Source organism: Pholcus phalangioides, unplaced genomic scaffold, assembly GCF_987345545.1.
Source record: "Pholcus phalangioides strain wild (caught in Gottingen) unplaced genomic scaffold, Ppha-v1.0 ptg000004l_1, whole genome shotgun sequence".
NCBI classification, from domain to species: domain Eukaryota; kingdom Metazoa; phylum Arthropoda; class Arachnida; order Araneae; family Pholcidae; genus Pholcus; species Pholcus phalangioides.
In genome coordinates, this window is record NW_028301597.1 from 21,681,812 (window position 1) to 21,705,636 (window position 23,825).

At 36.9% G+C, this 23,825-nt stretch overlaps 1 protein-coding gene across 1 annotated transcript in view; it reads left to right on the top strand.

Moving 5' to 3' along the window:
* dysc (whirlin protein dyschronic) overlaps nt 1-23,825 on the top strand; it is a 237,101-nt gene that overhangs the window by 70,646 nt on the left and 142,630 nt on the right. Inside the window, exons 3-4 of the mRNA XM_089231819.1 lie at nt 9,859-9,984; nt 22,264-22,523. Of these exons, the coding sequence (XP_089087945.1) occupies nt 9,859-9,984; nt 22,264-22,523 (386 nt within the window). The remainder of the gene's footprint in view (nt 1-9,858; nt 9,985-22,263; nt 22,524-23,825) is intronic.

The following is a 23,825-nucleotide window of genomic DNA, read 5'->3' on the forward strand; positions in this document are numbered from 1 at the left end:
ACTTGTAACAGCAACGAAATATTACACTAACTTCGTGCAATACTTCCGTGCATTTTCGTGAGAATAGCACGTACATTCACGAAAATGTAAATGTTTTCTATAAAAATTTTACATTTCATCATTTTTTGCTCATAAAATTCGGCGTTTCCAATCCATTTTTATGAAATGTAATGAAAATTCTCGGCACGTTACAGTGAAACTGATTACATATAGTATGCGTTCAATCAAACACTAAAGCACATTACCAATTCTACCGAACACACGATACGTTCCTTTCATCGCATAGAATTGTGTTTTCTTTTGTGCGACAGTAAATCTCGGGTATTCCAAACATCGAGATAACGCTGCTAGAGATTCGTAACTTACTCTCCACGAAAATTTTTCCCGAATGTATCGTAACTCCTTCAAGTTTATTTCCCAAAAATCTGATCACTGAATATTTAAATTTTTTCTTGACACGTGTTTCAAGGTGAGCTGGCTTTAATGGGAAATTGTTTAAAATTCCCTTACAGAAATAAGCTTGTAACGAAGCTTTTAAGTAACTTTCGTAACAAAGTTCTCTCTCTTGAAAATCCCGATCGGGATTTCCCTTGAGAGAGATCGTCTAGCGGAGCGAATAAATATTGCCGAAGAAATTCTTTTTATTTCTCAAAACTATATTTCGCATACCTGCAACGTATTTTAAATTAATCATTGCTCCATAGATATTAGTTTTGAAATCATCGTAACATAAGAGGATTCTAACTGATTATGGAACTGGTTGAAATGTGACATATATATATTGCGAATAATTTTCAGATTTGAATTCAATCTCAAGAGATTTTTATTTTGTCTTGTTTAATTAAATAATTAAGTTAAATTCAACAAAATGTCTGAATAAAATGAAGGGAAAACAGATCAAATGATTTTTTCCGATTAAACTATTGCTGCTGCATCGCAATTGCCACCACTAAGTATTTTTTGTCATTTTCAAGTTCCCCCGTGATTGCTAGTAAGTGATTGTAAAAACGTGATTGCTAGTAAGAGCCATGTCTCGGCTTCTTAGAAATTTTTATCCCGCTTATATTGTTCTGTATTTTCTGTATTCATGAATAAAATTTAATTGAATTATAGATCCTTCACAATCATGCGGTTACATAAGACGCACGTGTACTGAACAGGGAGTCTCGAACCTTTCGCTGCATGTAACATGTTTTTTACTTTGAATAAAAGAATTATGCTTTATTGTCAAAAAACAGAGAGAGAGAGACGTGTAAATTGATGATTCGTAGATTTTCAGCGAACAAGAGTCCCAAAAGCTGCTTTTGACACGTCCGCTTATGCGTTTGTTTCAAAAATTTAGAACACCCAGAAAATTTACGACCACAGTGCATGCGATGCTGAATTTGGAAAGTCCAAATTTATGGTTGAAATTTACATTTTCCTCTTTTAAGACATGGGTTGATTTTTTTTAATAGTGACAACAGCACTGCCACGACACCGTGAAACGGGGCTAGGCCGTGTCGTTAACACCAACGAGTAAATTAAATGCCTTCTCCACCTCAGAACAAATGAACTCATCCCCCCCCCCTCTTAAAAACAGAATAGTTATAGAGGAGCCGGTCGGAATACTGTCGCACTGTTGTCTAAGCAAGAGTAGAAGAGCTGGTTAAAAATTACGTGTACCTCGTCCAAATTCCTCTATGGTATTTCTGACAAATGAGCACATGTTGGAATGTGCGTGTACTTATTATGAACATAGCGTGAGGTTTGTTTCTAAGAAGTGCTTTTTGTGTGTGTTAAATAAGTGTCTTCTGAATACAGAAGCAGACAGCTGGTGACTAAGGACTGCAAGAGAATTTAAGTGCATCTGCATTTACTTTCCGAACAGTAGCAAAAAGTGGGTCAAAACCTTTAGAAAAGGACGCGAAAATGTGTCGGGAAATAGATCGCTCTCTTTGAACTATCCAGAGATTAGGCAGTGCCACCAGTAGGTATCTAGTCTTCTGATCAAGTTTACGTTCATTTGCATGAAAATCAAATAGTTTTGCGGCTTTCCTGATTATGTATGCAAACCTAAAATCCCTCAAGTCTAACATTACGAGTACAAAAGGAGGATATTTCTACAAACGCGAAATTGCGCGTGTATTTGCTTGGATGGTACGAGAGAATTCTTACTGACATCGTATATATTTTTTACTATGGCCATCTTTGTCCTTGGCCATCTTAGAACTTATGCATCAAGTGATTGAATTTATGAGTTTCCTGCACGGATCTGGATTCAAGCTCAACCTTGTCTCCCGTCATCTCTTATCTGCATTAAAACTATCAAGCTTTTGAGATCATTTCGTTCTAATACTATAACGAATGAACAGAACTTCATTTTTAGTCGCAATTCTTGGAAGTCGTACCTCTTCACTCCACCATAAGAGCAGCCAAAGATATTTTTCGCATAGAATTTTGTATTATCAAAGCAATTTAGTCGACTAATTGTTCAGATGGACCAATTGTTAGACTCAACTATTATATTACAGCTCAATTCCATGGTTTCATGGACTCGTCAACATTTTTCCGCTTGAAAAAATTTCAGTCATTCGGAAACAAGTTTCAACAGCAATTTCTGGTCCCAAGGTCTCTTAGTCATTCGGAGAGACAAAAGTCACATAAAATATCGTCACGTATCTCATATGTATAGTTGGGAGACCCAAAAATAGGAAGAAGAAAAAAAATGACTTTTCTGTGTCCATTCTTCGTTAGAAGTACCTGAGAGTAATTTTTACGAGGAATTGTGCTGTGATATCACGTCATTATGTTCAATTCTTGAAGAGACAGTGGGAATGTTGACTATTGTCAAGCGATAATAGCTGGCTTGCACATGAATAGTTTTTTTTTTTAATATGACATTCCAGTATCTCAAGGGATTAGAATCAAGTGCCATCATCAGATATCACAAAATCCCCGAAACATCGATGGAGTTTGGTAGGCATGACCGAATTCTAGATGGTAACATTCTCGATGTTAAGGTTTTGTGAGTGTCAGGTCGGCTTCTTGACAATTTTTCTCCCTGTTTTTTGTATAGTATTGTGTTTTCTTAAAGAATTAAAAAATATATGTGTTGATTAATTTGTTGGCTGAACTTCGTTTTTTAACTTTAAAGAAAATCTTCAGCTGCTGGAACCAAAATATAGAAACATATACACCAAAAGACTTCTCCAGAAGCGGTGTGCATTAGAATCACAGCGCTTTTTATCCCAGAAGTCGAAAACTTATACGGTGGTGGCATCATACGAAATGAGGAGTGAAAACCCGGAACCAATGCGAGACCACCATGATGCCCACACGATCTTACCTTATTTTCGAAAATAACCTGGACATATCGCATGGGAAAGATTGCGGCCTGATCCGCAAATTTTATCGTTTGTGCATACACGATCGCACAGGGGCACCACCACCGTGATATCGCATGACTACGTCATTGATGTGAAAGCTTGTCACGGGTCACTTACATGAGTGATTTGGAACCGCCCGAAGATTACGCAAGTTATCTATAAATATGCCACGTGCCACTTAAATGGCCTGGGAACATTGTGCAAGCCACTTGAGTGATGTGGAACTGCACTATGGGTCACTTAAGTATTCTGTAAATGTGAATCCACAACAGATGACTTCGTGGACCACATTTTGCCCGCGGGCACGGGTTGAGCATATCTATCTCAGGTTGTACGGAGAAAAATAGTTTTCAAACCTTTGGTGGCGTGAGTAAGTGCCCATCTTCGCATTTCAAAGGTTTCGCAGGAACAGACTCATAACTAAAAAATAAATTCACTCACTATTAGTCAATTTTTAACCTCCAATTTCCTAATGTTAATGTAGATGGCAACATCATAGCGTGAAATAAATTTCACTTATAGTTATAATACATTGACATAGTAAAAACGCAATTTTGTAAGTATCCCTTCGCATCAGAAAAGTAATAAACAAATCCAACGTATCATTGATTCAATTGAACGCATCGGGAATCTCATTGAATCATCGTTTCAAGATCACGGAATTTCTCATTTTATTATGTAAGAAGACTCGTAACATACGGAAATAACGAGATTAGAAAGCAGTGGGGGAAAAAAAAAGTCATATTACGTTCTGTTCTCAAAAAGAAGAACGCTTCAATTTCTTCTGATTCAGAAATTTCTTCTCTCTTCTATTAAGGAAGGTATAAGAATGTATAACATGGCGTAAGAAAAGTATTTTCCGTACATAAAAAGCAAGGAGAATTGATCAAACTTTTCTTACACAGACAGAAAAAAAAAGAGACGGATTTTCGTAAAAGAAAGAGATTCATTCGATTTCATTGAAGTGCAGATGAAAAAATTTCCAAGCCATTCCTTTTTCCCCGAGGAGACAATAACAGAATGAATCTCGAACGAACTCCTTGTAGACAATGATCATCGCTGTTGGCTCCCTGAACGGGCGGAATAAATTGCTCTGGCATTTTTCATTTGCGTTATATTGCGTTTTTTCTTCTATTTTTTTCTTCTTTTTTTTTGTGCGTTTGAATTGTACATATTCGAAATATCTGTGTGGTTGGTGACATTCAAAAATGTAGTGTTCGTATCTGTTTCAGCTTTGAAATTTTATCTGTGTGCGAGGTATTAAGAAACAAAAACCACCAGAAATATCTCGAGAATTTCTTCCACAAGGTTACTAAAATTCCTGAAAGATTTCAGAAACTCATTCCGGTTAGATAAGTTAAATTTCTTCCGGGATTTCTTGTAAAAACATGAGCAATTCTTCAAAATTTAACGTGAAAAAAGTAATTTATTTTTCCTTTCTTGAGTTTCTTTCGCGTTTTGGTGCTTGAATTTTTTAGAATGATGTTTTTGATTCCTTTCTCGTGAGGAATATTATTCTGCACTATTCATTTCACCTCTCTATAATTATTTTATGAAGATTATAAATATGAGAGACGAAGAACTTGATTTTATGGACACAATTATAATTGATATAACATAAGAATATTAGTCTCAATTAAAAAGAAGATTCTTACTGTGGAATTCAGGGAACGACTTTCGCATGTAGGAATGGGAAATTTGCCCGGGGTCTCAAAATTTAAACATTTAGCATACTTATATTGATTAACCCTTTATCTACCGCATTATGAAAAAAGAAACAATTTCAAAGTAAATTTTTGGTAGGTCATTTTAGTTCTAATTAAAGTCAAAACCGAAAAAAATAATGAATTAACCAACAAATAATTAATTAACCGAAATAATTAATTAATGCATCAATTAACCTTGTAATTTGAAGAGCCGTCAGCACTATACGATTACAATAAAAATAGAAAACACCAAGTCAAATATGTTGAACAGTACCGTTCCTTGAATGTTTATTTATTTTACAACACAGAAAACCATAATTTGTATTATAAATTTGTTAGGGGAACACTTTGTGGGGTGCTGTGTTTTACTGCATCACACTTTTGCGCAATGATACTTTTGCAAAGGTAAAACATTCAACTGAGTTTTATTTATTAACATATTTGAAGTATTAGTTGTCGTACCATCCACTTGTGCTGCCATGTGGTAGGGGTACCAGACGTAAGGTTTTTGTTCATCAAGAGTTAGGTTTGTGCCGTATACTGAACTGGAATGGAGGAGGGGGGTGTCACATATGATGCAAACAATAATTAATGCTGATTACTGTGGTGAAATCACTTCTAGCAAAAAAACAACGCTTCCAAAAGAGAAAAAAAAACCTTTCCTAGGTTTGAAAAAGAAAACCTCTCGCCTTGCTTCAGACAAAGCAATAAAACTGACCTGACTATGTGAGCAATGCGAGGGAAGTCGGATCGTTATTTGTTTTTTTTTCTTTTTTTATCGGTTCTGTTGGTGAAAAATTATTGTGGTAGCGGAGTTTTTCTTAGTAAAGTGGCGCCGTCTGTTGTCGAAATTAAGAAAGAGACCTTACCAACGGTGCACAAGCAAGCGTCCTCCTTTCTCAGTTTCCAAATTCGGTAATCGTAAAGTAGTTAGACAGCTTTTATACCAACCCCGAACAACGTATGTAAGGGGTGTTACGGGGGTTGAAAGAAAGTGGGGTGTTTTGAAGTACCATCATTAGTCAAAGTGGTTAACTAATCAAATTTAAAGTATTCATTTAATCAGGTATTTTCTATTTACCCTATTAAAGTCATTTGCTAAGTGCACTAATGTATCCGAATCAGCATAGATATGATAAAGAGGCTATCAGCCGAGCCTACACTCAGCGAGGACCGTCGTTCGACAACATTCAAAAGATTTCAAGAACTAATCAAAGCATGCACCTCCTTTTCATACCCACGGGGCTCTCTGATGTCCAAGTCCGGCATTGCTTGAACCCAATGTTGGTTTAAATTTCATATACATCAAAAATCATTTGTAGTGAATAAATTTGAGGATTAAAGAAAACATTATTTTTTGGAGGAGGTTAGTTGCTACTATTACTAAACCACACATGCAACTCGTATAGACTATATTGCTCTGTGGAACTTCTAACGAATTGGTACATGCTAGAGTGTGGTGTTGTGAACCTAATGTGAAGTTTATTTCTGTGCAATGTTAGTGATATTGCTACCATCTGCCATCTGTTTTTCGAACTATGAGCGAAGTGTAATTTATGCCGTTTTAGGCCTGTTTCTCGGAGGTTAGTTGCTATGTATCCGTACGCTAGAATGATCACCGTTCCCCGAGTATTTTTTCGATCCCGGGATTATATGGGAAGTAGAGTAGTCTAATCCCAGAATCCATGGTCCTTTATATTTTAGAATAAACAACATATTGTATATGGGAAGAAAACACTGCTCTGTTCGATCTGAATATCACCGTGGAAACATTCCTCATATAATAAGAGCATCGTGAACTGGAAAGGGTTTTTTTGAATCCGCCGCGTTGCTATTCGGTAGATTCAATATTTGTACTATTGGGGATGATCGAAAAAGTGAATAGACCAGAAGGATTGGACCAAAAACCAAAATGAAAAGTCGTTCTCCTTGTGAGGAGAGAGAGAGAGAGAGAGAGATGGATGTGAAAAGGGTTTTTAAATAAATATAAATATATATATCTTGTTCTCGCGCCCCCGAAATTCAATTTGCTGCGAAAGTGAACGCAGGTGTTCCGTCGTAGCTGTAACAGGAAGAATAATAAAACTGCATTTCTTATGGGAACAACTGTTCTTTATTCATATAACATCATAAAACTAAGGTAATAGCCTAATAACGTAAAAAAAGCTTTCATTCATTTAAAAGTGAATTATGCACTGAACAAAGAGGTACTTTTGTGAATAGCTTTTATTCAACTCTTCCTACAATTACCTCACATACGTCTTGTTAAGACGTTCCCATAGATAGATAGATAGAACCGCTCACAACCCCGGACTGATGCAAAGCACTTTACTTCCATTACGTCAAAAGAGGCAGAGTTGTGTCGGGAAAGTTAGCAAACATTTATAGTGGTGGCTCCCCTTGCCCCGTGCTCACAACTTTCGAATCACTCGCGTCGTTCTCACCATGAAGACAGCCAACTCGATGCAACGTACAAGATATTTCACTGAAATGGACAGCTGAACCAATTGACTAGGGAGAAATTGCACGTGCGCCCAATGGCACATAAGGGAGGGACAGCAGCCAGGGATTTCGAAAGAAGTGTGGAAAAGACTTGTGGGCAAGAAAGAAGAAGAAGAAGCTGGCATGTTGAAGTGGGAGAGATTTCAGAATGGTCTAAATACACAATATATACAAAATATATATACACAGTGCCTCCACTGTGACGGGAAACAAAGCCTCCGTCCACAGTGATGGGCAGTTTTGTTTCCCTTTCCTTTTACAGAATATGCAGTATACACACACAGAAAAGACACAGAGCCTGCACTGCAACGGGAATAATGAAACAGAAACTCCGTTGACAGTGCTGGGCATTCACATTTGAATTACACACAAACATTATTTACATTACAAGACGTTCCCATAGTTTCATGGCTATCTGGTGGCTGCACACACGAGCGCTTACTCACGAACATCAACGATCATCCGAAGATGATGTCGCTCTCCGCTATTACTACGAAGGATTCGACAACTGGCTGATGCGAAGATAAAGCCGCGAAAGAAAGTTCAACTGCCCTCGCGTGGAATCGAATCCACGTTCTTTCACTTGCCGGGTGAGTGCCCTAGACCAGTGGTTCTCAAACTGGGGTCATATGCCCCCCCCCCCCCCCCTTGTGGTCCTGGGATATTCTAGGGGGGCACAGCCGAAAATCAAGTGAAAGGGGGAACGCTGAGACGTTTCTAAGGATGGGGGGGGGGCGCAGAGAGCTGTGGAAAAAAAAGACTGAAGAAGTAAGGAATGAAATATAGTGGAAGAAGGTGTGCCTACTTATCGGAATCCAGCAGAGTTACCCATAGAACCTGTACCATATTAAGGAAGAGGGGGTGTCCATCTGGGCAGGACTCTGAGGGTCCCATGCCCACATTATGCCTACATGCGGAAATCTGGTACTTTCATCTTTGCGAGTAAGTGCGTAAATTTGTAAGCTCTTACTTCCAGCTGAGGATACAGCCGCAAAACATCACTTTACCCGGCGGGAGTGGCATGGTATTGAGACTGCCCTGCAGAGAACTCTTATAATTTTGGAATGGAGCTCACTGAAATCTAGCTCAGCCCAGGGCAGGCTCGAATTCTTGATGATATGCCGGAAGGGCAATTTATTGTGAAGTCTCATTAGATCAACTCTGTTTTTTATAGAATGCATTAATTTTTCCGATATAGTTTGACTCTTGAGAAAGAGACGATCATCCCCATCATCCCCCCTCCCACCTCCCCGTTCAATCTGCAAGTGGTCCCCGGGGTTTAAAGATCAATCCTTTATAATAATTTTGTTTGTTTTACTTTCAATTAAAAATTCAATTCATCAAGTAGAAAGAGTCCCACTACTGGATGGAAGTGGCGGCGGTGGCTGGATAAGACAAGGGAGCCATGGGAAGAAAATATGGTCCAAAGGGAGCCATGAGATTAAAAAAGATTGAGAACCACTGTCCTAGACCACTAGAATACAAAAGGAAACGAATCATATCTTCTTAGAGCTCCTGTGCGCTGAACGGGGCCGTTTTTGTGTTCATCAATACGCATCTAGATGCGTGATTCAGGTATCAAAATTCAATTTTACTCCAAATATAAGGAAGGAATGTGATTTATGTGATTTTTGAAATAGAGTCATATTTATCTGTTTCTTTATAAAAAAATACTCCTCTTATCACAAAATTATCCCTTTAAATTGTTTAGAATAGTAAACTTACTCTTGAAAATTATATTTTCGGATAACACTGGGACGTACATGCAGAGGTGCACGCAGGGGAGTGCTCAGGGTACCCATGCCCCCCATCCAAGCCGTCCAAAAATTGGAAAAAAGAAATTCAATATTTAGATGTAAAAATTGAAATATCGAAAGAAAATACCCATTATATTCTATTCTGTTGTACCCATTTCTGTTACTTTAAATGCTTTTTGAACGGTGGTAACTCAAAATTTCTGGGAAAGAAAATTTTTGTGCCACCCCGAAGAGTCGATCCTTCGTACGCCCATTCGTACGTGGACAACCCATAGAGTAATAATATAGTATATCTTCAGTATATTGGTATCTTTAGTCTATGGGACAACCAGACCTAATCAAGCCAAAGCTCATATTGCTGACACTGCCACCAGATAGTGACTTATATAAGGGTCACGAGTTAACTCGTGTTTTTATACTCACACGTAGCCGGCGTGTGATGAATGAGCTCTCTTCCCTAAGAAACCCTGGTCTACAATAAGTTAACTTTAGCAAAATGAATTTTTTATGGTTTTTTACTTACAGGTTATGGTTATGCGTCAACCAGGGCTGAGTCTCGGTCTAAGAATCAGAGGTGGTGCTGAGCGTGGATTAGGTATTTATGTCTCGAGTGTGGAAGAAGCTTCAGCTGCTGAATATGCTGGTTTAGGAGTAAGTATATGTATCTCACACATTATTATTTACCCAATACTATTTCATATTGAGAGTTTTTTTTTTGCTATAACCACTACTAGATTTATGAACTCTTATACAAGTTTTAATCTTTGACCTTATTTGTAACACCACAGTCATTTTCCACACACGGGGGCGAAACTAAAAGCTCTAATCCCCTTTGGGATAGGCGGAAGGGGTCCTGTGATAAAAACCTGCTCTACGGTCATTTTGTCATAGTTTTGATACGTTACTTTCATTTGTCTTTTCCCTTAACCTCTAAAATAGTTAAAGTTAAGGGATCTCAGGTTCAACGGTTTTAAATAGTTTTTAATGATTTTTTTTCCACGACCTGAGGGTGTACCTAATTCCAATGGTACGATTAAAGATATACGTCCCTAATTAATTATTGCACATATGAATGGAATGTCCTTATTGACTTATATTTTGACATATAATAAACACAAACAAATCAAAAAAATTTAATAGCTATTTTTGGTTCAGGACTAAAGAGGTTAAAGGTTAGGGGGGCAAAATGTTAAGAGCTACATTTTGCGCCTAAAAGAAAGAAAACCAAAGTCGAACACTTTTTAGTTAAAAAATAATTATATATGACATGATGTCGCTCTCCACTTGTGTACGATATACAGTGGAGATGCAAGATATACAGAAAACTGGATGTTGTGAAGTTGTTTATTTTTTGAGATGTTGATTTTTTTCCCTTCATCATGTTATATATAGCCATCTGGTGGCTTGTCGTCTATGAGCTATTCCTCCCGATTTCCATTGTGTTCCCGTGCGGCATATATACGCTCCAGTGAACGCATATCTCTATGTCCTCTGTAGCTTAGTAGTGAGAGCACTCGTCTGGCAAACGTGGGACCCGGGCTCGACTCCCAGTAGAGGCAGAGATAAGTTCCTTCCTTAACAAAACATCAACATCTCAAAAAATAAATATCTTCACATCATCCCGTTTTCTGTACATCTGGTAAAATAATTATAATCCTTACTTTGTACGAAATATGATTAATCCAAAGCTTAGCATTTTGTTCTCAGCGCCAGCTTATCTGTTATTCCAGTCAGAAAAATGTAAACAATTTCCACCCAACCGAGCAAAACGCAACGCATAAATCCGTCAGCACCAAAAGTATCGGGAATCTTAAAATTAGTCTTTCCCTCGCGTTAACACTATTTAGAATAGCGAAATGCGAATTTAATAAACTCTGTCGAGAGAAACGGAAAGCTTTTTACTCATGAGTGGGAAGAACACGAAAAAGGCGAAAAGGCTACATTAGAAACTGACAAACGCACGCGCAGTAAAAACTAAGAAAGAAGTTGACTCTCGTATATCTATATAATTAAATATAATGTTTATCCGCATTAACTCAAACCGCAACTACTGCGAAAATCTTAATCAGAAAAAGCTTCGGTTTTAAAGAAAATGCCTCAAGAACATAAATATTTACGTATTATGCGCATTAACTTTTCCTTCGTCTCCATTTAATTTTTACTGTTTACGATAGATTAAGACGTTAGGAGTTAAATTTTTAGTTTTACTAAAAATATCTTAGAAAATTTGATAATAGAATTTTTTATTGAAAACAGTATTAAGTACAGTAGTTTCTCACGATACATTAACAATAAACAACTGAGTATGTGGCGCATTTGCCGGTTTGAGTAATAATGTGTTCAGCATGTCAGCCCGGACTGCGGAGATCAATTACCATTCAGCTTGATATTCCATTTAATAAATAACCCGAAGGCCAAATGCGCAGCTCTCGTATCCGCATCGCGTGTTCCGAGTTATATAAACACCAATAAATTCTGTATTGATCGCACGTACGTTATTCACTCGAAATACAAACAATTGAAATTCTGGAAATTTCAGATATGGATTTCGGATCCATTCTCACTAATCAGAATTTCTCTCAACCAAACTGACACTTCATGCGTTTTATGGATACAACAAATGTATTACTAATAAATAAATAAATGTTTATTATACAGGGTGAATCCGACCTATTCTGCCAAACGAAAGGGGGTGATAGACGACCCCCAGTGGATCATGAAACAACCAACCAACCCTGTCCTACTTCGAACCGTTTTCGAGTTATGGTGGATAATCGGTTATGGAAAAAAATGCGTCAAGTCTGAAAAAACCAGACTTTCAGAAGTTTTTAAAAGACCTATACACGCAAACTAAGCACACATTTGGAAAGAACGGAAAAAATGCTATAAGAGAGAGTTGACACCAATTTCATCTAAATATCTGATTCTAAATTCTAAAGAATGTCTAAACATCCTTTGATACTTAAGGAGAGTATCTTACCGACCTGGGCTACCGCGCACCCGTTTAATTATGTACAACCTATGCATATGCATATACTGGGTGCTTAGTTAACTAATATAGAAATTTACTGGCGAAACATTGGTCCTACAGACATACTTTCAATTAGAAAAGGTATCTCAAAAAACGCGTAGACTTCAGATACATCATATTAAACATCATTTATGTTGTGTAGTTATTAAAAAATGAATAACTTTTTATAAACAGACCCCCTGTCCTCAAAAACCCAATAAGAAAGTTGTTGCCCTGTCTCTTCTGAGGTTAACAAAAAAAATTTCCGCAGTTCTAAGTGTAATACTTGTTGAGATATTTGAATCGTAGAAAAGCTGGGAAAGAACAGCAAAAACTAACGGATGGCGATTCTTTCCCCTTTTTACGCTGTTTTTTTTCCCGGCTTTTGCAGTTTTTTAAATTCAAATACCTCAGTGAGTATTGCACTTAAAAACGTGAATTTTTTTTTTTATTTTCAAGAAAGACAGGGCAACAACTTTTTAATTGGGTTTTTGAGGAGAGGGTGTCCGTATAAAAAGTTAATTTTTTTTTTTGATAACTACGAAATCCCTTGCAATATGAATGACGTATCCAAAGGCGACATGTTATTTGGATACTTTTTCTAATTGGAGGTATGCTCTATGATCTGTAGTAATGTGCTGTAATGTGCTCTCTCAGTAATGTGCTGTGCGAGGAGTTAGCTATGCATCCTGTGTATTAGATCAGTCCGCGCCATCATTGCCTCATTGAGGGACAATGCCGCCATGGCCCCCGTATCTCGTTGTTCCAGGACGGCCAGGGTTCATGAAGAAATGAGCAGTCGCCAACGCCTCCACGGAGGAATATGTACGAGGTGCATGTGTGCTTTAGTAGTAGTCGCCAACGACATATTGAAGAGCTACTTGTATTCAACGAGAACAAAAAAGTCTAACAGCAACACGTAGAAGAGAGGAATGCTTTGCTCTATCACCTGCGAAATGTTGTGAAACGCAATCTCGGTTACAGAGAGTGCTCAAATATTTGACGGTCGCACATACACCGACGACTTGGCAGCGTCCGCTCAGAGAATCAAGCTCGTTGTAGAAAATCCATCGCCTGTCTCGGACCATTCTAACCGTCACGGAGATGCGTGCCAGAGGGTTTTCATCACTTTGATCTAACAGAAGCAGGGATAAGTCAGTGCCAAGTCGTCGGCGTCCATGTCATTCACTCGGTATCATTCCTTGTCCGCTGCTTTGTATACAAGTTACATATATATCAGTCATCTCCACGTTTGTTAACTCAGTCATCTCGCTAATCCATGGGGAGGTTTACAAATGACGGTGCCTAGCAAAATATCCGCGAACAGTATCGCATGTAAAATGTTGGTTGGCTTTTGTGATCCTGGCATTACATGATTTCGATTCGTCTTCGTGCATCCTACCTCACACAGAAGTGTGCACATTCATTTCTGAAACACCGTGTAAATTTCCGCTATTTTCTAAATTCAAATCAATATTTATAAAAATTCGTGCGTAAAAAATCGTATTCTTTGTAATTATCAAAATAATAATAATAATGATGATTTCAATATATATATTTTTCACTTAAAATATTATCACTTCTAATGTTTGCGTAAATAAATTAACAAGATAATTCCAATTTTCCCATGTTGCTTAATAAGATGCTGTTCAGAGAAGAGATAATTTCATTCCATTATTTCATTTGAAAAATCAAATTACAAATAAATCTTACATTGAAATAAAATCCTTTCGTACTATTTTCTTTCAAAGTTTACTTACAGTTAAGCATTAAAAACAAACGTTTCTTTTTTTCCGATTTAAAACAAACTTGGGAATAAAACTAAAATTTACAAAATAACAATCTCCCGTGCAATCAAAAAAAAAAGCGAGAACAAAACCTACTTAAAAAAAAATAAATTATATTCTTTATACGGATTAAATGAAAAAGAAAAAAAAAATATTGAGAAAGAGCAAAAAAAATTAAATATTTCATTGTCAATAATGTGAGTAAGAGAAAAATAATAATTGAATGAATATTTTTTTTTGCGATGTGGAATACACATTGCTTTTTTCTTTTCTGCATATTCCCCAGATTTTAACGTACAATAGATAATTATTTTATGTACAACATTAGTGGTTAATTGAAAATGCATTAGGAAACAACTGAAAATGAAAAATATATTTTTTCAATATAAATTCTTTTGGGGGAAATATGTTTCTGACAATTAAGGAAAAAAAAGGCGAAAAAAGGTATTTGGGATAACGAAATACAATTTTTTATTAATAGAAACATGAGAAAAGTTATTTTAAAAATTCATAATCAGTGATTAAAGCATCCATTATTTTTGAATATGAATAAAAAGCATAAAGTAATGTGATGTCACTTCGTTAATGAGTGAATTCTTCATATTCAAATTATATAAAATGCAGTGTAAAACCTGTGTGTAACGATAAACCCCCCCCCACCCACTCCCCCGGCCTATAACGATATTTTTTTTTTGTCCCTGTGGAATTCCTATTCAATAGAAAATAGCGAAAATACTCAAACTGTCTACAGCGATAACCTATATATAGCAATATTTTTTCTTGGCCCCTACGGTATCGTTATAGACCGGTTTTTACTGTACTGGCTTGAGTTTTATTTATTTATTCTTTGAGGTGATTAAAACACCACAGACACTTGCATGCAATGTATTTACTGTAGGACGAGGCACCCGTTTAAACAGAAATGGATAAAAAAAATGGGATTGTTTTTCGGAATAAAAAATAATTATTATTGCTGGAAAAATAATATTTTAAGAGGTGGCTCTTCTCTTGGGTGAGCAGTGGTATGTCTAAAATGATGCATATACCGCTTATTGTTGTTAGGATTTAGAAAAACATTGGTACCTCATATATTTTGGATTTCTTGTACAAAACATTTCCATTATAGACTAAAGCCAGAACAAAATGTTGGTTGATTTAAAACTTTTTTTAATACACTTATGTTCAAAAGTTAAGCAAGAAACTGATAATTCTGCATTTTAACTATAATGATATGGACAAAAATTGCTAATGACATCCGCGTCGACCTTCATGTCTTCACTAGGAGTTCAGCGATGGTAGTGTACTATTCGAGACGACATCCTTACGTCCTTTCTGTCACGGGGCCTGATGCCATGTTTATGGATGATAATGCAAAAGATAGCACAGTTTGTGTTGTCGAGCATTACGTTCAGTCTGAAACGCTGATTTTAGCACGTTCCTCACGCTTTTCCGTAGTGTTCATTAAAAAAAAACTGGAATTTTGTGTTATTTTCTTACGTATTTGTTTGCGTTATTTTAGGTATTACGTTGCTTCTCTCAATTCTTATTTATGCTTTGTTGGTTACTTGTGCAGTTCTTAAAGTATTTTGATTACACCAAACGTAATTTAGCTGAATAAGAAAGTCGAACTAACATGCTGTTCAAGAGAATAATATTTGATTGGTTGATCTTTTGGCTACGTTGGCTATAATCACTGCACGTGCGCGAACATGAACGATTTTTTTTTTGTAATGTTTCCTTTCTTCTCCTCTTTTGTGTTCGAGTCATCATTAGAGAATCTCGTGACCACCAGCGTTTTTTCTTCCTTTTTTTTTCAATTTTTAGTTTCAAATTCAGGAGGTTACATTTTAACAGTTTATTTTTCATTAATAATTTTCTTAATCCATTGTGCCTTTTTATTAAAAGTTCTTTTAAAAAACTTACAAAGTTGCTGGGTTGAAATTAATTAGCCTAACGAAACTCATGACTTAATTTGCCATACTATCATAATTGTGTTTTACTCATAAATGCTCAAATTATTTATTTTACGTTGATTATTCTTTAAATATAACGTTTAAAAGAGAACTTATAATAATTATTTTTGTGATATAAAATTATATATATTATATACATAAATATGTAAATGGTATGGCATACTTGTTTTTCCTAGATTTTTTTTTTGAATATGATATTTGTAAGGTTTTCCCCCATTGGGAAGGAGCATGATGGGAGTAAAAAGCGTGGGTGGGGGAGAAAGGCCCTCGACGAAGAGAAAAGAAGCTTGGTGTGTTTTCGGTTAGTTAGAGAGTGGCTCCTGTGGACTCAGGAGGTAATTTCAAAGGCTCGCTGTAAGCGAGGAGGACGTGTTAATAGTATAACGTTTATTGTGATAAAGTATGATTAAACCAAATATTATATATAAAAGTGGCAGAGAGTGCTTATGATTGTGTGTGGCAATTACTCATTGAAAACGAACCCTACATAGTGGTGTCAGCAGTGCGGTCAGTAGAACTATACTGAATGGAAACTGACTATTTTGTGCGAAGGTGATCGCAGGAATAAATCATCGTTAAGCGGTTGACAAAATAGAAGGATCAGGACTGATCACTTGGCGTAACTGATCAAACATTGGGTGGTCACCAGTGTCTCAAGACATCGGAATATTTATGTGAAAGCTCGACCATCGGCAGAAACGAACGAGCATCAAGACTTTCGCCTATACTGAGGTGAGCGGTCACATGTTTTTTTGTTTGTTAGGCGAAACCGAACTATTTTCGTACAGTAATTTCATTAGATACTGATTTAAGAAAAGAAAAAATACTAAAAATGGCCATCTTTGCCAGGGGACGAAAAGAGGACCTGCTGATTTTAGCAGATGAGTTACGGGTGGAAGTCCCCAAAGCCGCAAAGGTTGTGGATTTGAAAGAGCTAATCATGAAAAGCCCTCATTATGAACCAGAATTTGTGAAAGAATTACTAAATAGTATTATCGATGAAAGAACAGAGCGAGAAGCAAGAAACCACGAATTAGAGGTAGAAAAAATAAAATATAATGAAAGACGTGGAACACGTGGAAATAATGATTTTATTGGGTATTTGAATTTAATGAAAGGTGTAATACCAGAGGTGACGGAAAACATAGAGGATTGGCTTTTTTTCTTTCATCAAGCAGAGACTATATTCAAGTTGTATGAGGTCCCGGAGGAATACCATGGGAAAATTATACTATGCATTTTGAAGGGGAAGGCTGGATGCATAAGTATGAGGCTGGCAGAACCCGATTTTGATGATTACAACAGAATCAAAGAGATGATTTTGAAGGAATTTCAAATCACTCCCATTGAACATAAAAAGAATCTAGATACAATGAAAAGGAAAACGAAGGAAACGTGTAGTCAATATGCGGTCAGGGTGGAAACAGCTGTAGATTTATACCTCAAGTCGAGGGAAGTTAGCACATTTGAGGATTTGAAACAATTGGTCATCGTTGATAAAATTAAAGAAAGCCTGTCCCCAAACATCAGAACCTATATACAGTTGAAAGAAACAGACGGTTGGTTAGATGCAGTCAAACTCGCGAAAGAAGTAGATAATTACACGAGTGCGACAAATAATAGCGGTTCACATTCAGAAAATTTTTCTGACACAGGATGTTATGATAACCAACAGAATAGATATTTTCGTGAGCATGACCATGGAAAGAAATATTCTGATCAGAAGCCACTTCGAGAGGAAGGTTGTTTCATTTGTTCGTCAAGATTCCATGTAAAAAGAAACTGTCCTGAAAATAAGAACAGAGTCAGCATGAGTAATAAAAGAGCAGGTAATTTGGATACTAGAGTCAACCAGATAGAAACGGAAAGTGCACCACAAGATACAGATGCGTTTTCAGTAACAGGAATCGGTATCAGTGACGATATCAGACAGGATTCCGGATATATCCAATCTATCACCGCATTGAAGAGAATGAAAGTTAGCATTGAGGGAAAAACTGTGAATGCATTGATTGATTCAGGTTGCCAAATTTCTGTCTTAAGAGAAGATTTGGTCCCTCGCCACAAGACAGAGTCTAAAGCAAAGACATATTTGAAACCTGCATTCGGAAAGCCTATTTTGGCAGGTTTGAGACACATCAATCTGGCCATTCCCGTAACGGACAAAACAAGTGTAGTCCACCACAGAGCCATCTTGTGCGCTATTACACCCCACATAAGTGAGGAGGCCATATTACATCCACAAATTATCAACTTACTCAAAGGGGAAGTGAATGCCCAAAAGATCGCAGCTGTGAACAAGAAGCATATAACGAACAACGAAATGCAGGCAAAGCAGGGTGGGAGAGATGGAGTGGATGAGAGGAAAAAACATAAACAGAGCACACCCTCACCCCACAAGAAGAATTTCGAAGAAGCGACCCACTGGTTGCTGAATGGGAGTCAGCAGCGAAGGGTAAGTGAGGATACGGCGGGCTGTGCCCTTCAACAAAGGGGTTGGGGGGTTGGTTTTACCAAAGAAAAAAAAAAGTTTTTTTGCGAAGGGTCCGTAAAACTCCTTTTGAGGGACATGTACAAGAGTGCTAAGAAACAAATGACAGAATCTAGTACTCATTTTATTGGGAGGGGATTGTCAAGGATACGAAGGAATTTTGTGTGTGCATGTGAGGCTTGCCAGTTGAGAGGAAAGAACGAAGTCTCAGACAGAGCTTCAATTACTCCATCAGTAGGGGCAGAACAAAAACTCATACTGTGCGACCATCATCACAACACCTGGAAGCGGACACTCCAGGGACAGACAACGGAAGCGCAGACGTGATATCACGAACAGAATGAATTGTGTGAACTGAAATAATGAACATTAATGGTTACTTGCGTTTTATTGCAAATTATGTAAATATTTATTGCTATCAGTATCGTGTTATTTGATCATATCCTAGTTTCTATTATCAGTATCAATGCATGTAATTAGATTGTCTTGTAAAATATGTTATGCATATTTCACGCTTAGGAAGGGGGTAATGTAAGGTTTTCCCCCATTGGGAAGGAGCATGATGGGAGTAAAAAGCGTGGGTGGGGGAGAAAGGCCCTCGACGAAGAGAAAAGAAGCTTGGTGTGTTTTCGGTTAGTTAGAGAGTGGCTCCTGTGGACTCAGGAGGTAATTTCAAAGGCTCGCTGTAAGCGAGGAGGACGTGTTAATAGTATAACGTTTATTGTGATAAAGTATGATTAAACCAAATATTATATATAAAAGTGGCAGAGAGTGCTTATGATTGTGTGTGGCAATTACTCATTGAAAACGAACCCTACAATATTAAATGTAAGTAATGTGAAATTATAAATTCATAATGCGTAATTAATATCAGTAATCAGTTTTAAACATGATTTACACATATAAAGCTACACATTTAAAGGTAATTATGATAAAAATGCAGACTCCTGTTAAAAAATTACTTTTCATATTCGCTATTGGCGAATATTACATTTGTTTTACACCTTACATTTGTATTTCATTCTTGTTACAAGGTTCAAAAACATTTTCTACTATTTATCAGCTATTTTTCAGAATTTCCTGAATCAGTTCCAAGGAGTATCTCATAATCTACACAACAAAATCCCCTAAGGTACCTACTTTACATTTAGATTTGGGATTTGATACTTTATTGGAACCATTTTCAATCAAAGTGATTGGAAAAATTCTTGTTTCAAATTCTCGAATCTGAAAATCTTAAGCAAAATATTCATCATTATATTCTTTCCATATTCATAGATAAATAAGAACCGAACATCGCGCTTGGATTCATCTTTATACGAAAACCCGAACTGAGAGACACAGAAATATATTTTTTTACTCTTCAATATGCAGCCGGTTTATAATAAAATGCTAAAAATAAAGAAATCCTTTTTTTTCAAAAAACATATAAAAAAGGGGAAAAAGTAATTGGAATTTTGTTTGGAGAAAAAGGAAAAGCGTGATTTTAAACCAGCGGAGAATGTTCCCACGTAATAACTAATTTCGAAATACACCAATTTACAGCTCTGTAACTTAAAAATCTCAGCTTATGCAAAAAAAGAAAATCTTCCTAAATTTTTTTTTAAAAAAAACGTAATTTTATATGTTTTTCTCGCTTTTCACGGGAAAAAAAAATACATCCACAGATACATTGGTGCATTAATGGTGAAATAGTATATACATTTTTACGCGTAACTTTTCAGCATAATAATTTAATAAGAACCTCGTTTTTCACACAAAAAAACTCCATTTTTATCTAATACTTTCTTTAAAAAATATATACATTATTCTATTTCTTTCGAAACGTTAAGAGAAAGGGATTTTTCTCTTTAGCAAAATAACATACGTGACTCGATATTTTTTCAGAAAATAAAAGCGGGAAGAAGTTTTGGGATAAGTGAAATAATAGACGCTGGCGGTACAACAGAAAAAAGAAAAGGATTCTCACACAAAAGACGACAGAATAGGAAAAAAAATAGCATTAAGAGAGAAATAGCTCGAGTGTATGAATAGTTGGTTAAAAAAAAGAGAGAAAAATATACAAAAAAGTAATAATAATAATTTTCCGGAAATGGGGTCTCCCTAAACAAAGGAACGACGTTGGTTATCTTTTCGATCAAACATTTTTACACTGTGCAAATGTTTGTTATACGCAATACGTCACAGGTTGCCCAGTAACAGGTATTCTGCTAAAAAATAATAATAATAAATATTGCTTTTTCTGATTTCTTTTCTCTTACTTCTTCTATTCTTTTGTTCCCCCTTTTGCGGATAAAACTCTCAGATCCGTTTTTTTTCTTTATAGAACTATTTGTTTCTAAATCGCATCTTTAGCCCATTAATATTATACCATGGCACGAGAATCGTGACTATTTTACGATGCTGTAATAGTTCTGTGACAATAAAATGGCCCATTGAACATGGAAATGTGTGAAGAAAAGGCTGTGCACAAATACAAATTTATAGAAGTGGGAGATGATGCATTTTTTCTGGAGAGAGTTCCCCCACCCCGTCTGCATTAGCGAATTCAAAATAAAATACACAGTGAAACCTCGATACAATGATACTCGATATAACGATAAATCCCTCTATAACGATATTTTTCCGAATCTTGTTCGGATTTGCGTATAGTCTAATGTTAAACTCCTCTCGGTGCAACGATTATTCTTTACTATAACAAACCTCTCCGTAACGATATTTTGAAACAACTCTCTTTCTTTCCATAACGATATTTTTTTTATATTTAACTCACACAAAAGCACCCTCAATATATTTTCAAATTCCTCACCGGTGTATGTTCTTTAGAGGGTGTTTCGGAAAACCATTTAGAAAGTTGTTGCTCTCCGTATGCCACAAAAGATTTCTACGTTTTTAAATGCAATGTTCGCAGATATCTGAATTCAAAATCGGAGAAAAGTTGGGAAAGCAGCGTTGTCCGTTAGTTTTAGTTGTTCATTTCAAACTTTCCTCCAAATTCTGAATTCAAATATCTCGGCAAATATTGCGCTTAGCAACGTAGAGTTTTTTTTTCCTTGGCATTCGGAGAGATAGGGCAACAACTTTCTTATTGGAAGTTAGAGCACGGGAGGACCGTGTATAAAAAGCTATTTATTATTTTATTTTAATAACTGTACAACTTCTTTGCAACATGAATGATGCATCTGAAATTCCTCACTTTGCACATTTATATTCTGCAAGATTGACTTTAATATCTACTACTTCATCAAACACCAATTCTGGCCATATCGCAATTTACTGTGATTAATGAGATGGGTTGGAAATGAAGGCGCTGTCTATCGGTGGTCACCACAAGCTCGTTAGGGAAAATATTTTATCGATATCCTCCCTCGGGTTTCAACCTGGGACGTGACAGCAACCTTCACGGTGGTAGACGAGCATCTTACCCCCACGCCACTCGAGCGCGACTTAAATATCAGTCACCGTTTTCTCTGCCATCCTATTTTGGAAACCGTCAGTCGATTGTGGGACACTGTACACACACAACACGTTCCGGCATATACCGATTCGTTAGAAATCCCGCAGAGGAATGTGTACGAGGTGCATGTACGGTTAAGTAGTAGTAAGTAGTTTGACCGTTGTTGCTTTTGTATTCGTCTAAACTAATATTTACATTATTTATCCTTCCAGGTCGGTGATCAGATACTATCTGTGAACGATCGTGATTTCACGGACATAACCAGGGTAGAAGCATGGGACATACTAGAGAGGAATTCGCGCATGAGCATGGTCGTGAGAAGTTTAGGAAAGATGCCGAGGTCCCCGATCCCGAATCCCATGGTACCAATAGCTCCTCCTCTATACGTTTCCAGCAGCGAGAGCGGAAGCGGACCGTCCACCACCTGGTTGAATGAAATCGTCCAGTCTGCGCCTGCGCAACACAGGCCCAGGTAAACAAAAATATTTCATTACATTCTTTAATGGACCATCCAATTCAAACAAATTAGTATGTGTATAGACCATCTGCTATTGGACAGTTTCCTCATGGTAAACCTTCCTTTGTGATTTGTTTTCGAATATAATCATACTTTTTCCAACTGGAACTATGCCCCTAGGATCAACGTTTCGTCAGTAAAATGAAGCCAAGGAATTAAGGAATCATCCGGTATATTATTCAATTTGTTACATAATAATATAAGCCGTTGTAATGAAAAAATGCGGCAGGTTAGAAAATTATAATACAGTGAATGTAATAATTAATTGCATGCACGCAAATATGCACCGACGTCTCCTATATCAAATTTCCAGGTGAAATACACAGGACGTATTTTGATCATTTCTTCTGATCATGTCATCATCTGAAAAAGAGAGGGATTGCAAAAAAGGGGAATTTTTGATTGGATGGTCTTTGCAAGTCGCTATATTGGTTGAAAAACAGCATGAGAGATGAATGGGGAACATTTGGAATTTATCGTAGCGGTTGTTATAATGAAATGGTAACAATTACGAATGGTCGTTATAACGAGCGTCAACTGTATTTAATTTTTTAATCCATTCGAAGGAGTTGTTTTATACACAAATGAATTTTGCGTGAGATATAAGTATTTTCCGCCATTGTAATCACATCCCAATTTCACAAAAAAAAAGTTTAACCCTTTCCGCTGCTCAGCAGAAATCACTGAACACCCTGTACAATGACAAACATTTTTCAATGAAGTGAGCTTTCTTTTGAGTTTCCGCAAATGGGTATGGAGGAAAGTTTTTCATTGAGAAATCAACTTTACAAAATATATAGGCTTGTCAATGCTAAAATAAGCGGCTTGCAAAAACGTGTGGTCATAGTCACGGACTCGCATTGCGAAGACATGGGTTCGAACTCCCCCCCCCCCCCCCGTTGCGCAGTGGTGGTCGGCTGAAGCTGGTTTTCTGTGGTTCCAAACTTTAATGCGCGACTTCAAGCCAATCTCCCAGTTGAAAAGTCTCGCCACAGAGAGCAACAGGCCTACAACGATGCAATTATTCAATAATTACACCTCTCGCATAGTCAGAAAAATTGGCGGCAGATGACAGCACTACACTTAGTCCTACAAACAGTACAAATATTCAGCCATTAGACTTCACTTCTGAGATATAGATGGCAGCCCTGAAAATCATACACAACACTAAAGGCGCACTCAGACTGTTTGGTACACATACTTACACTTCCGGAACAACTCACTAGGTAGTAAATTGTCCATGGCGATAGACCTGAG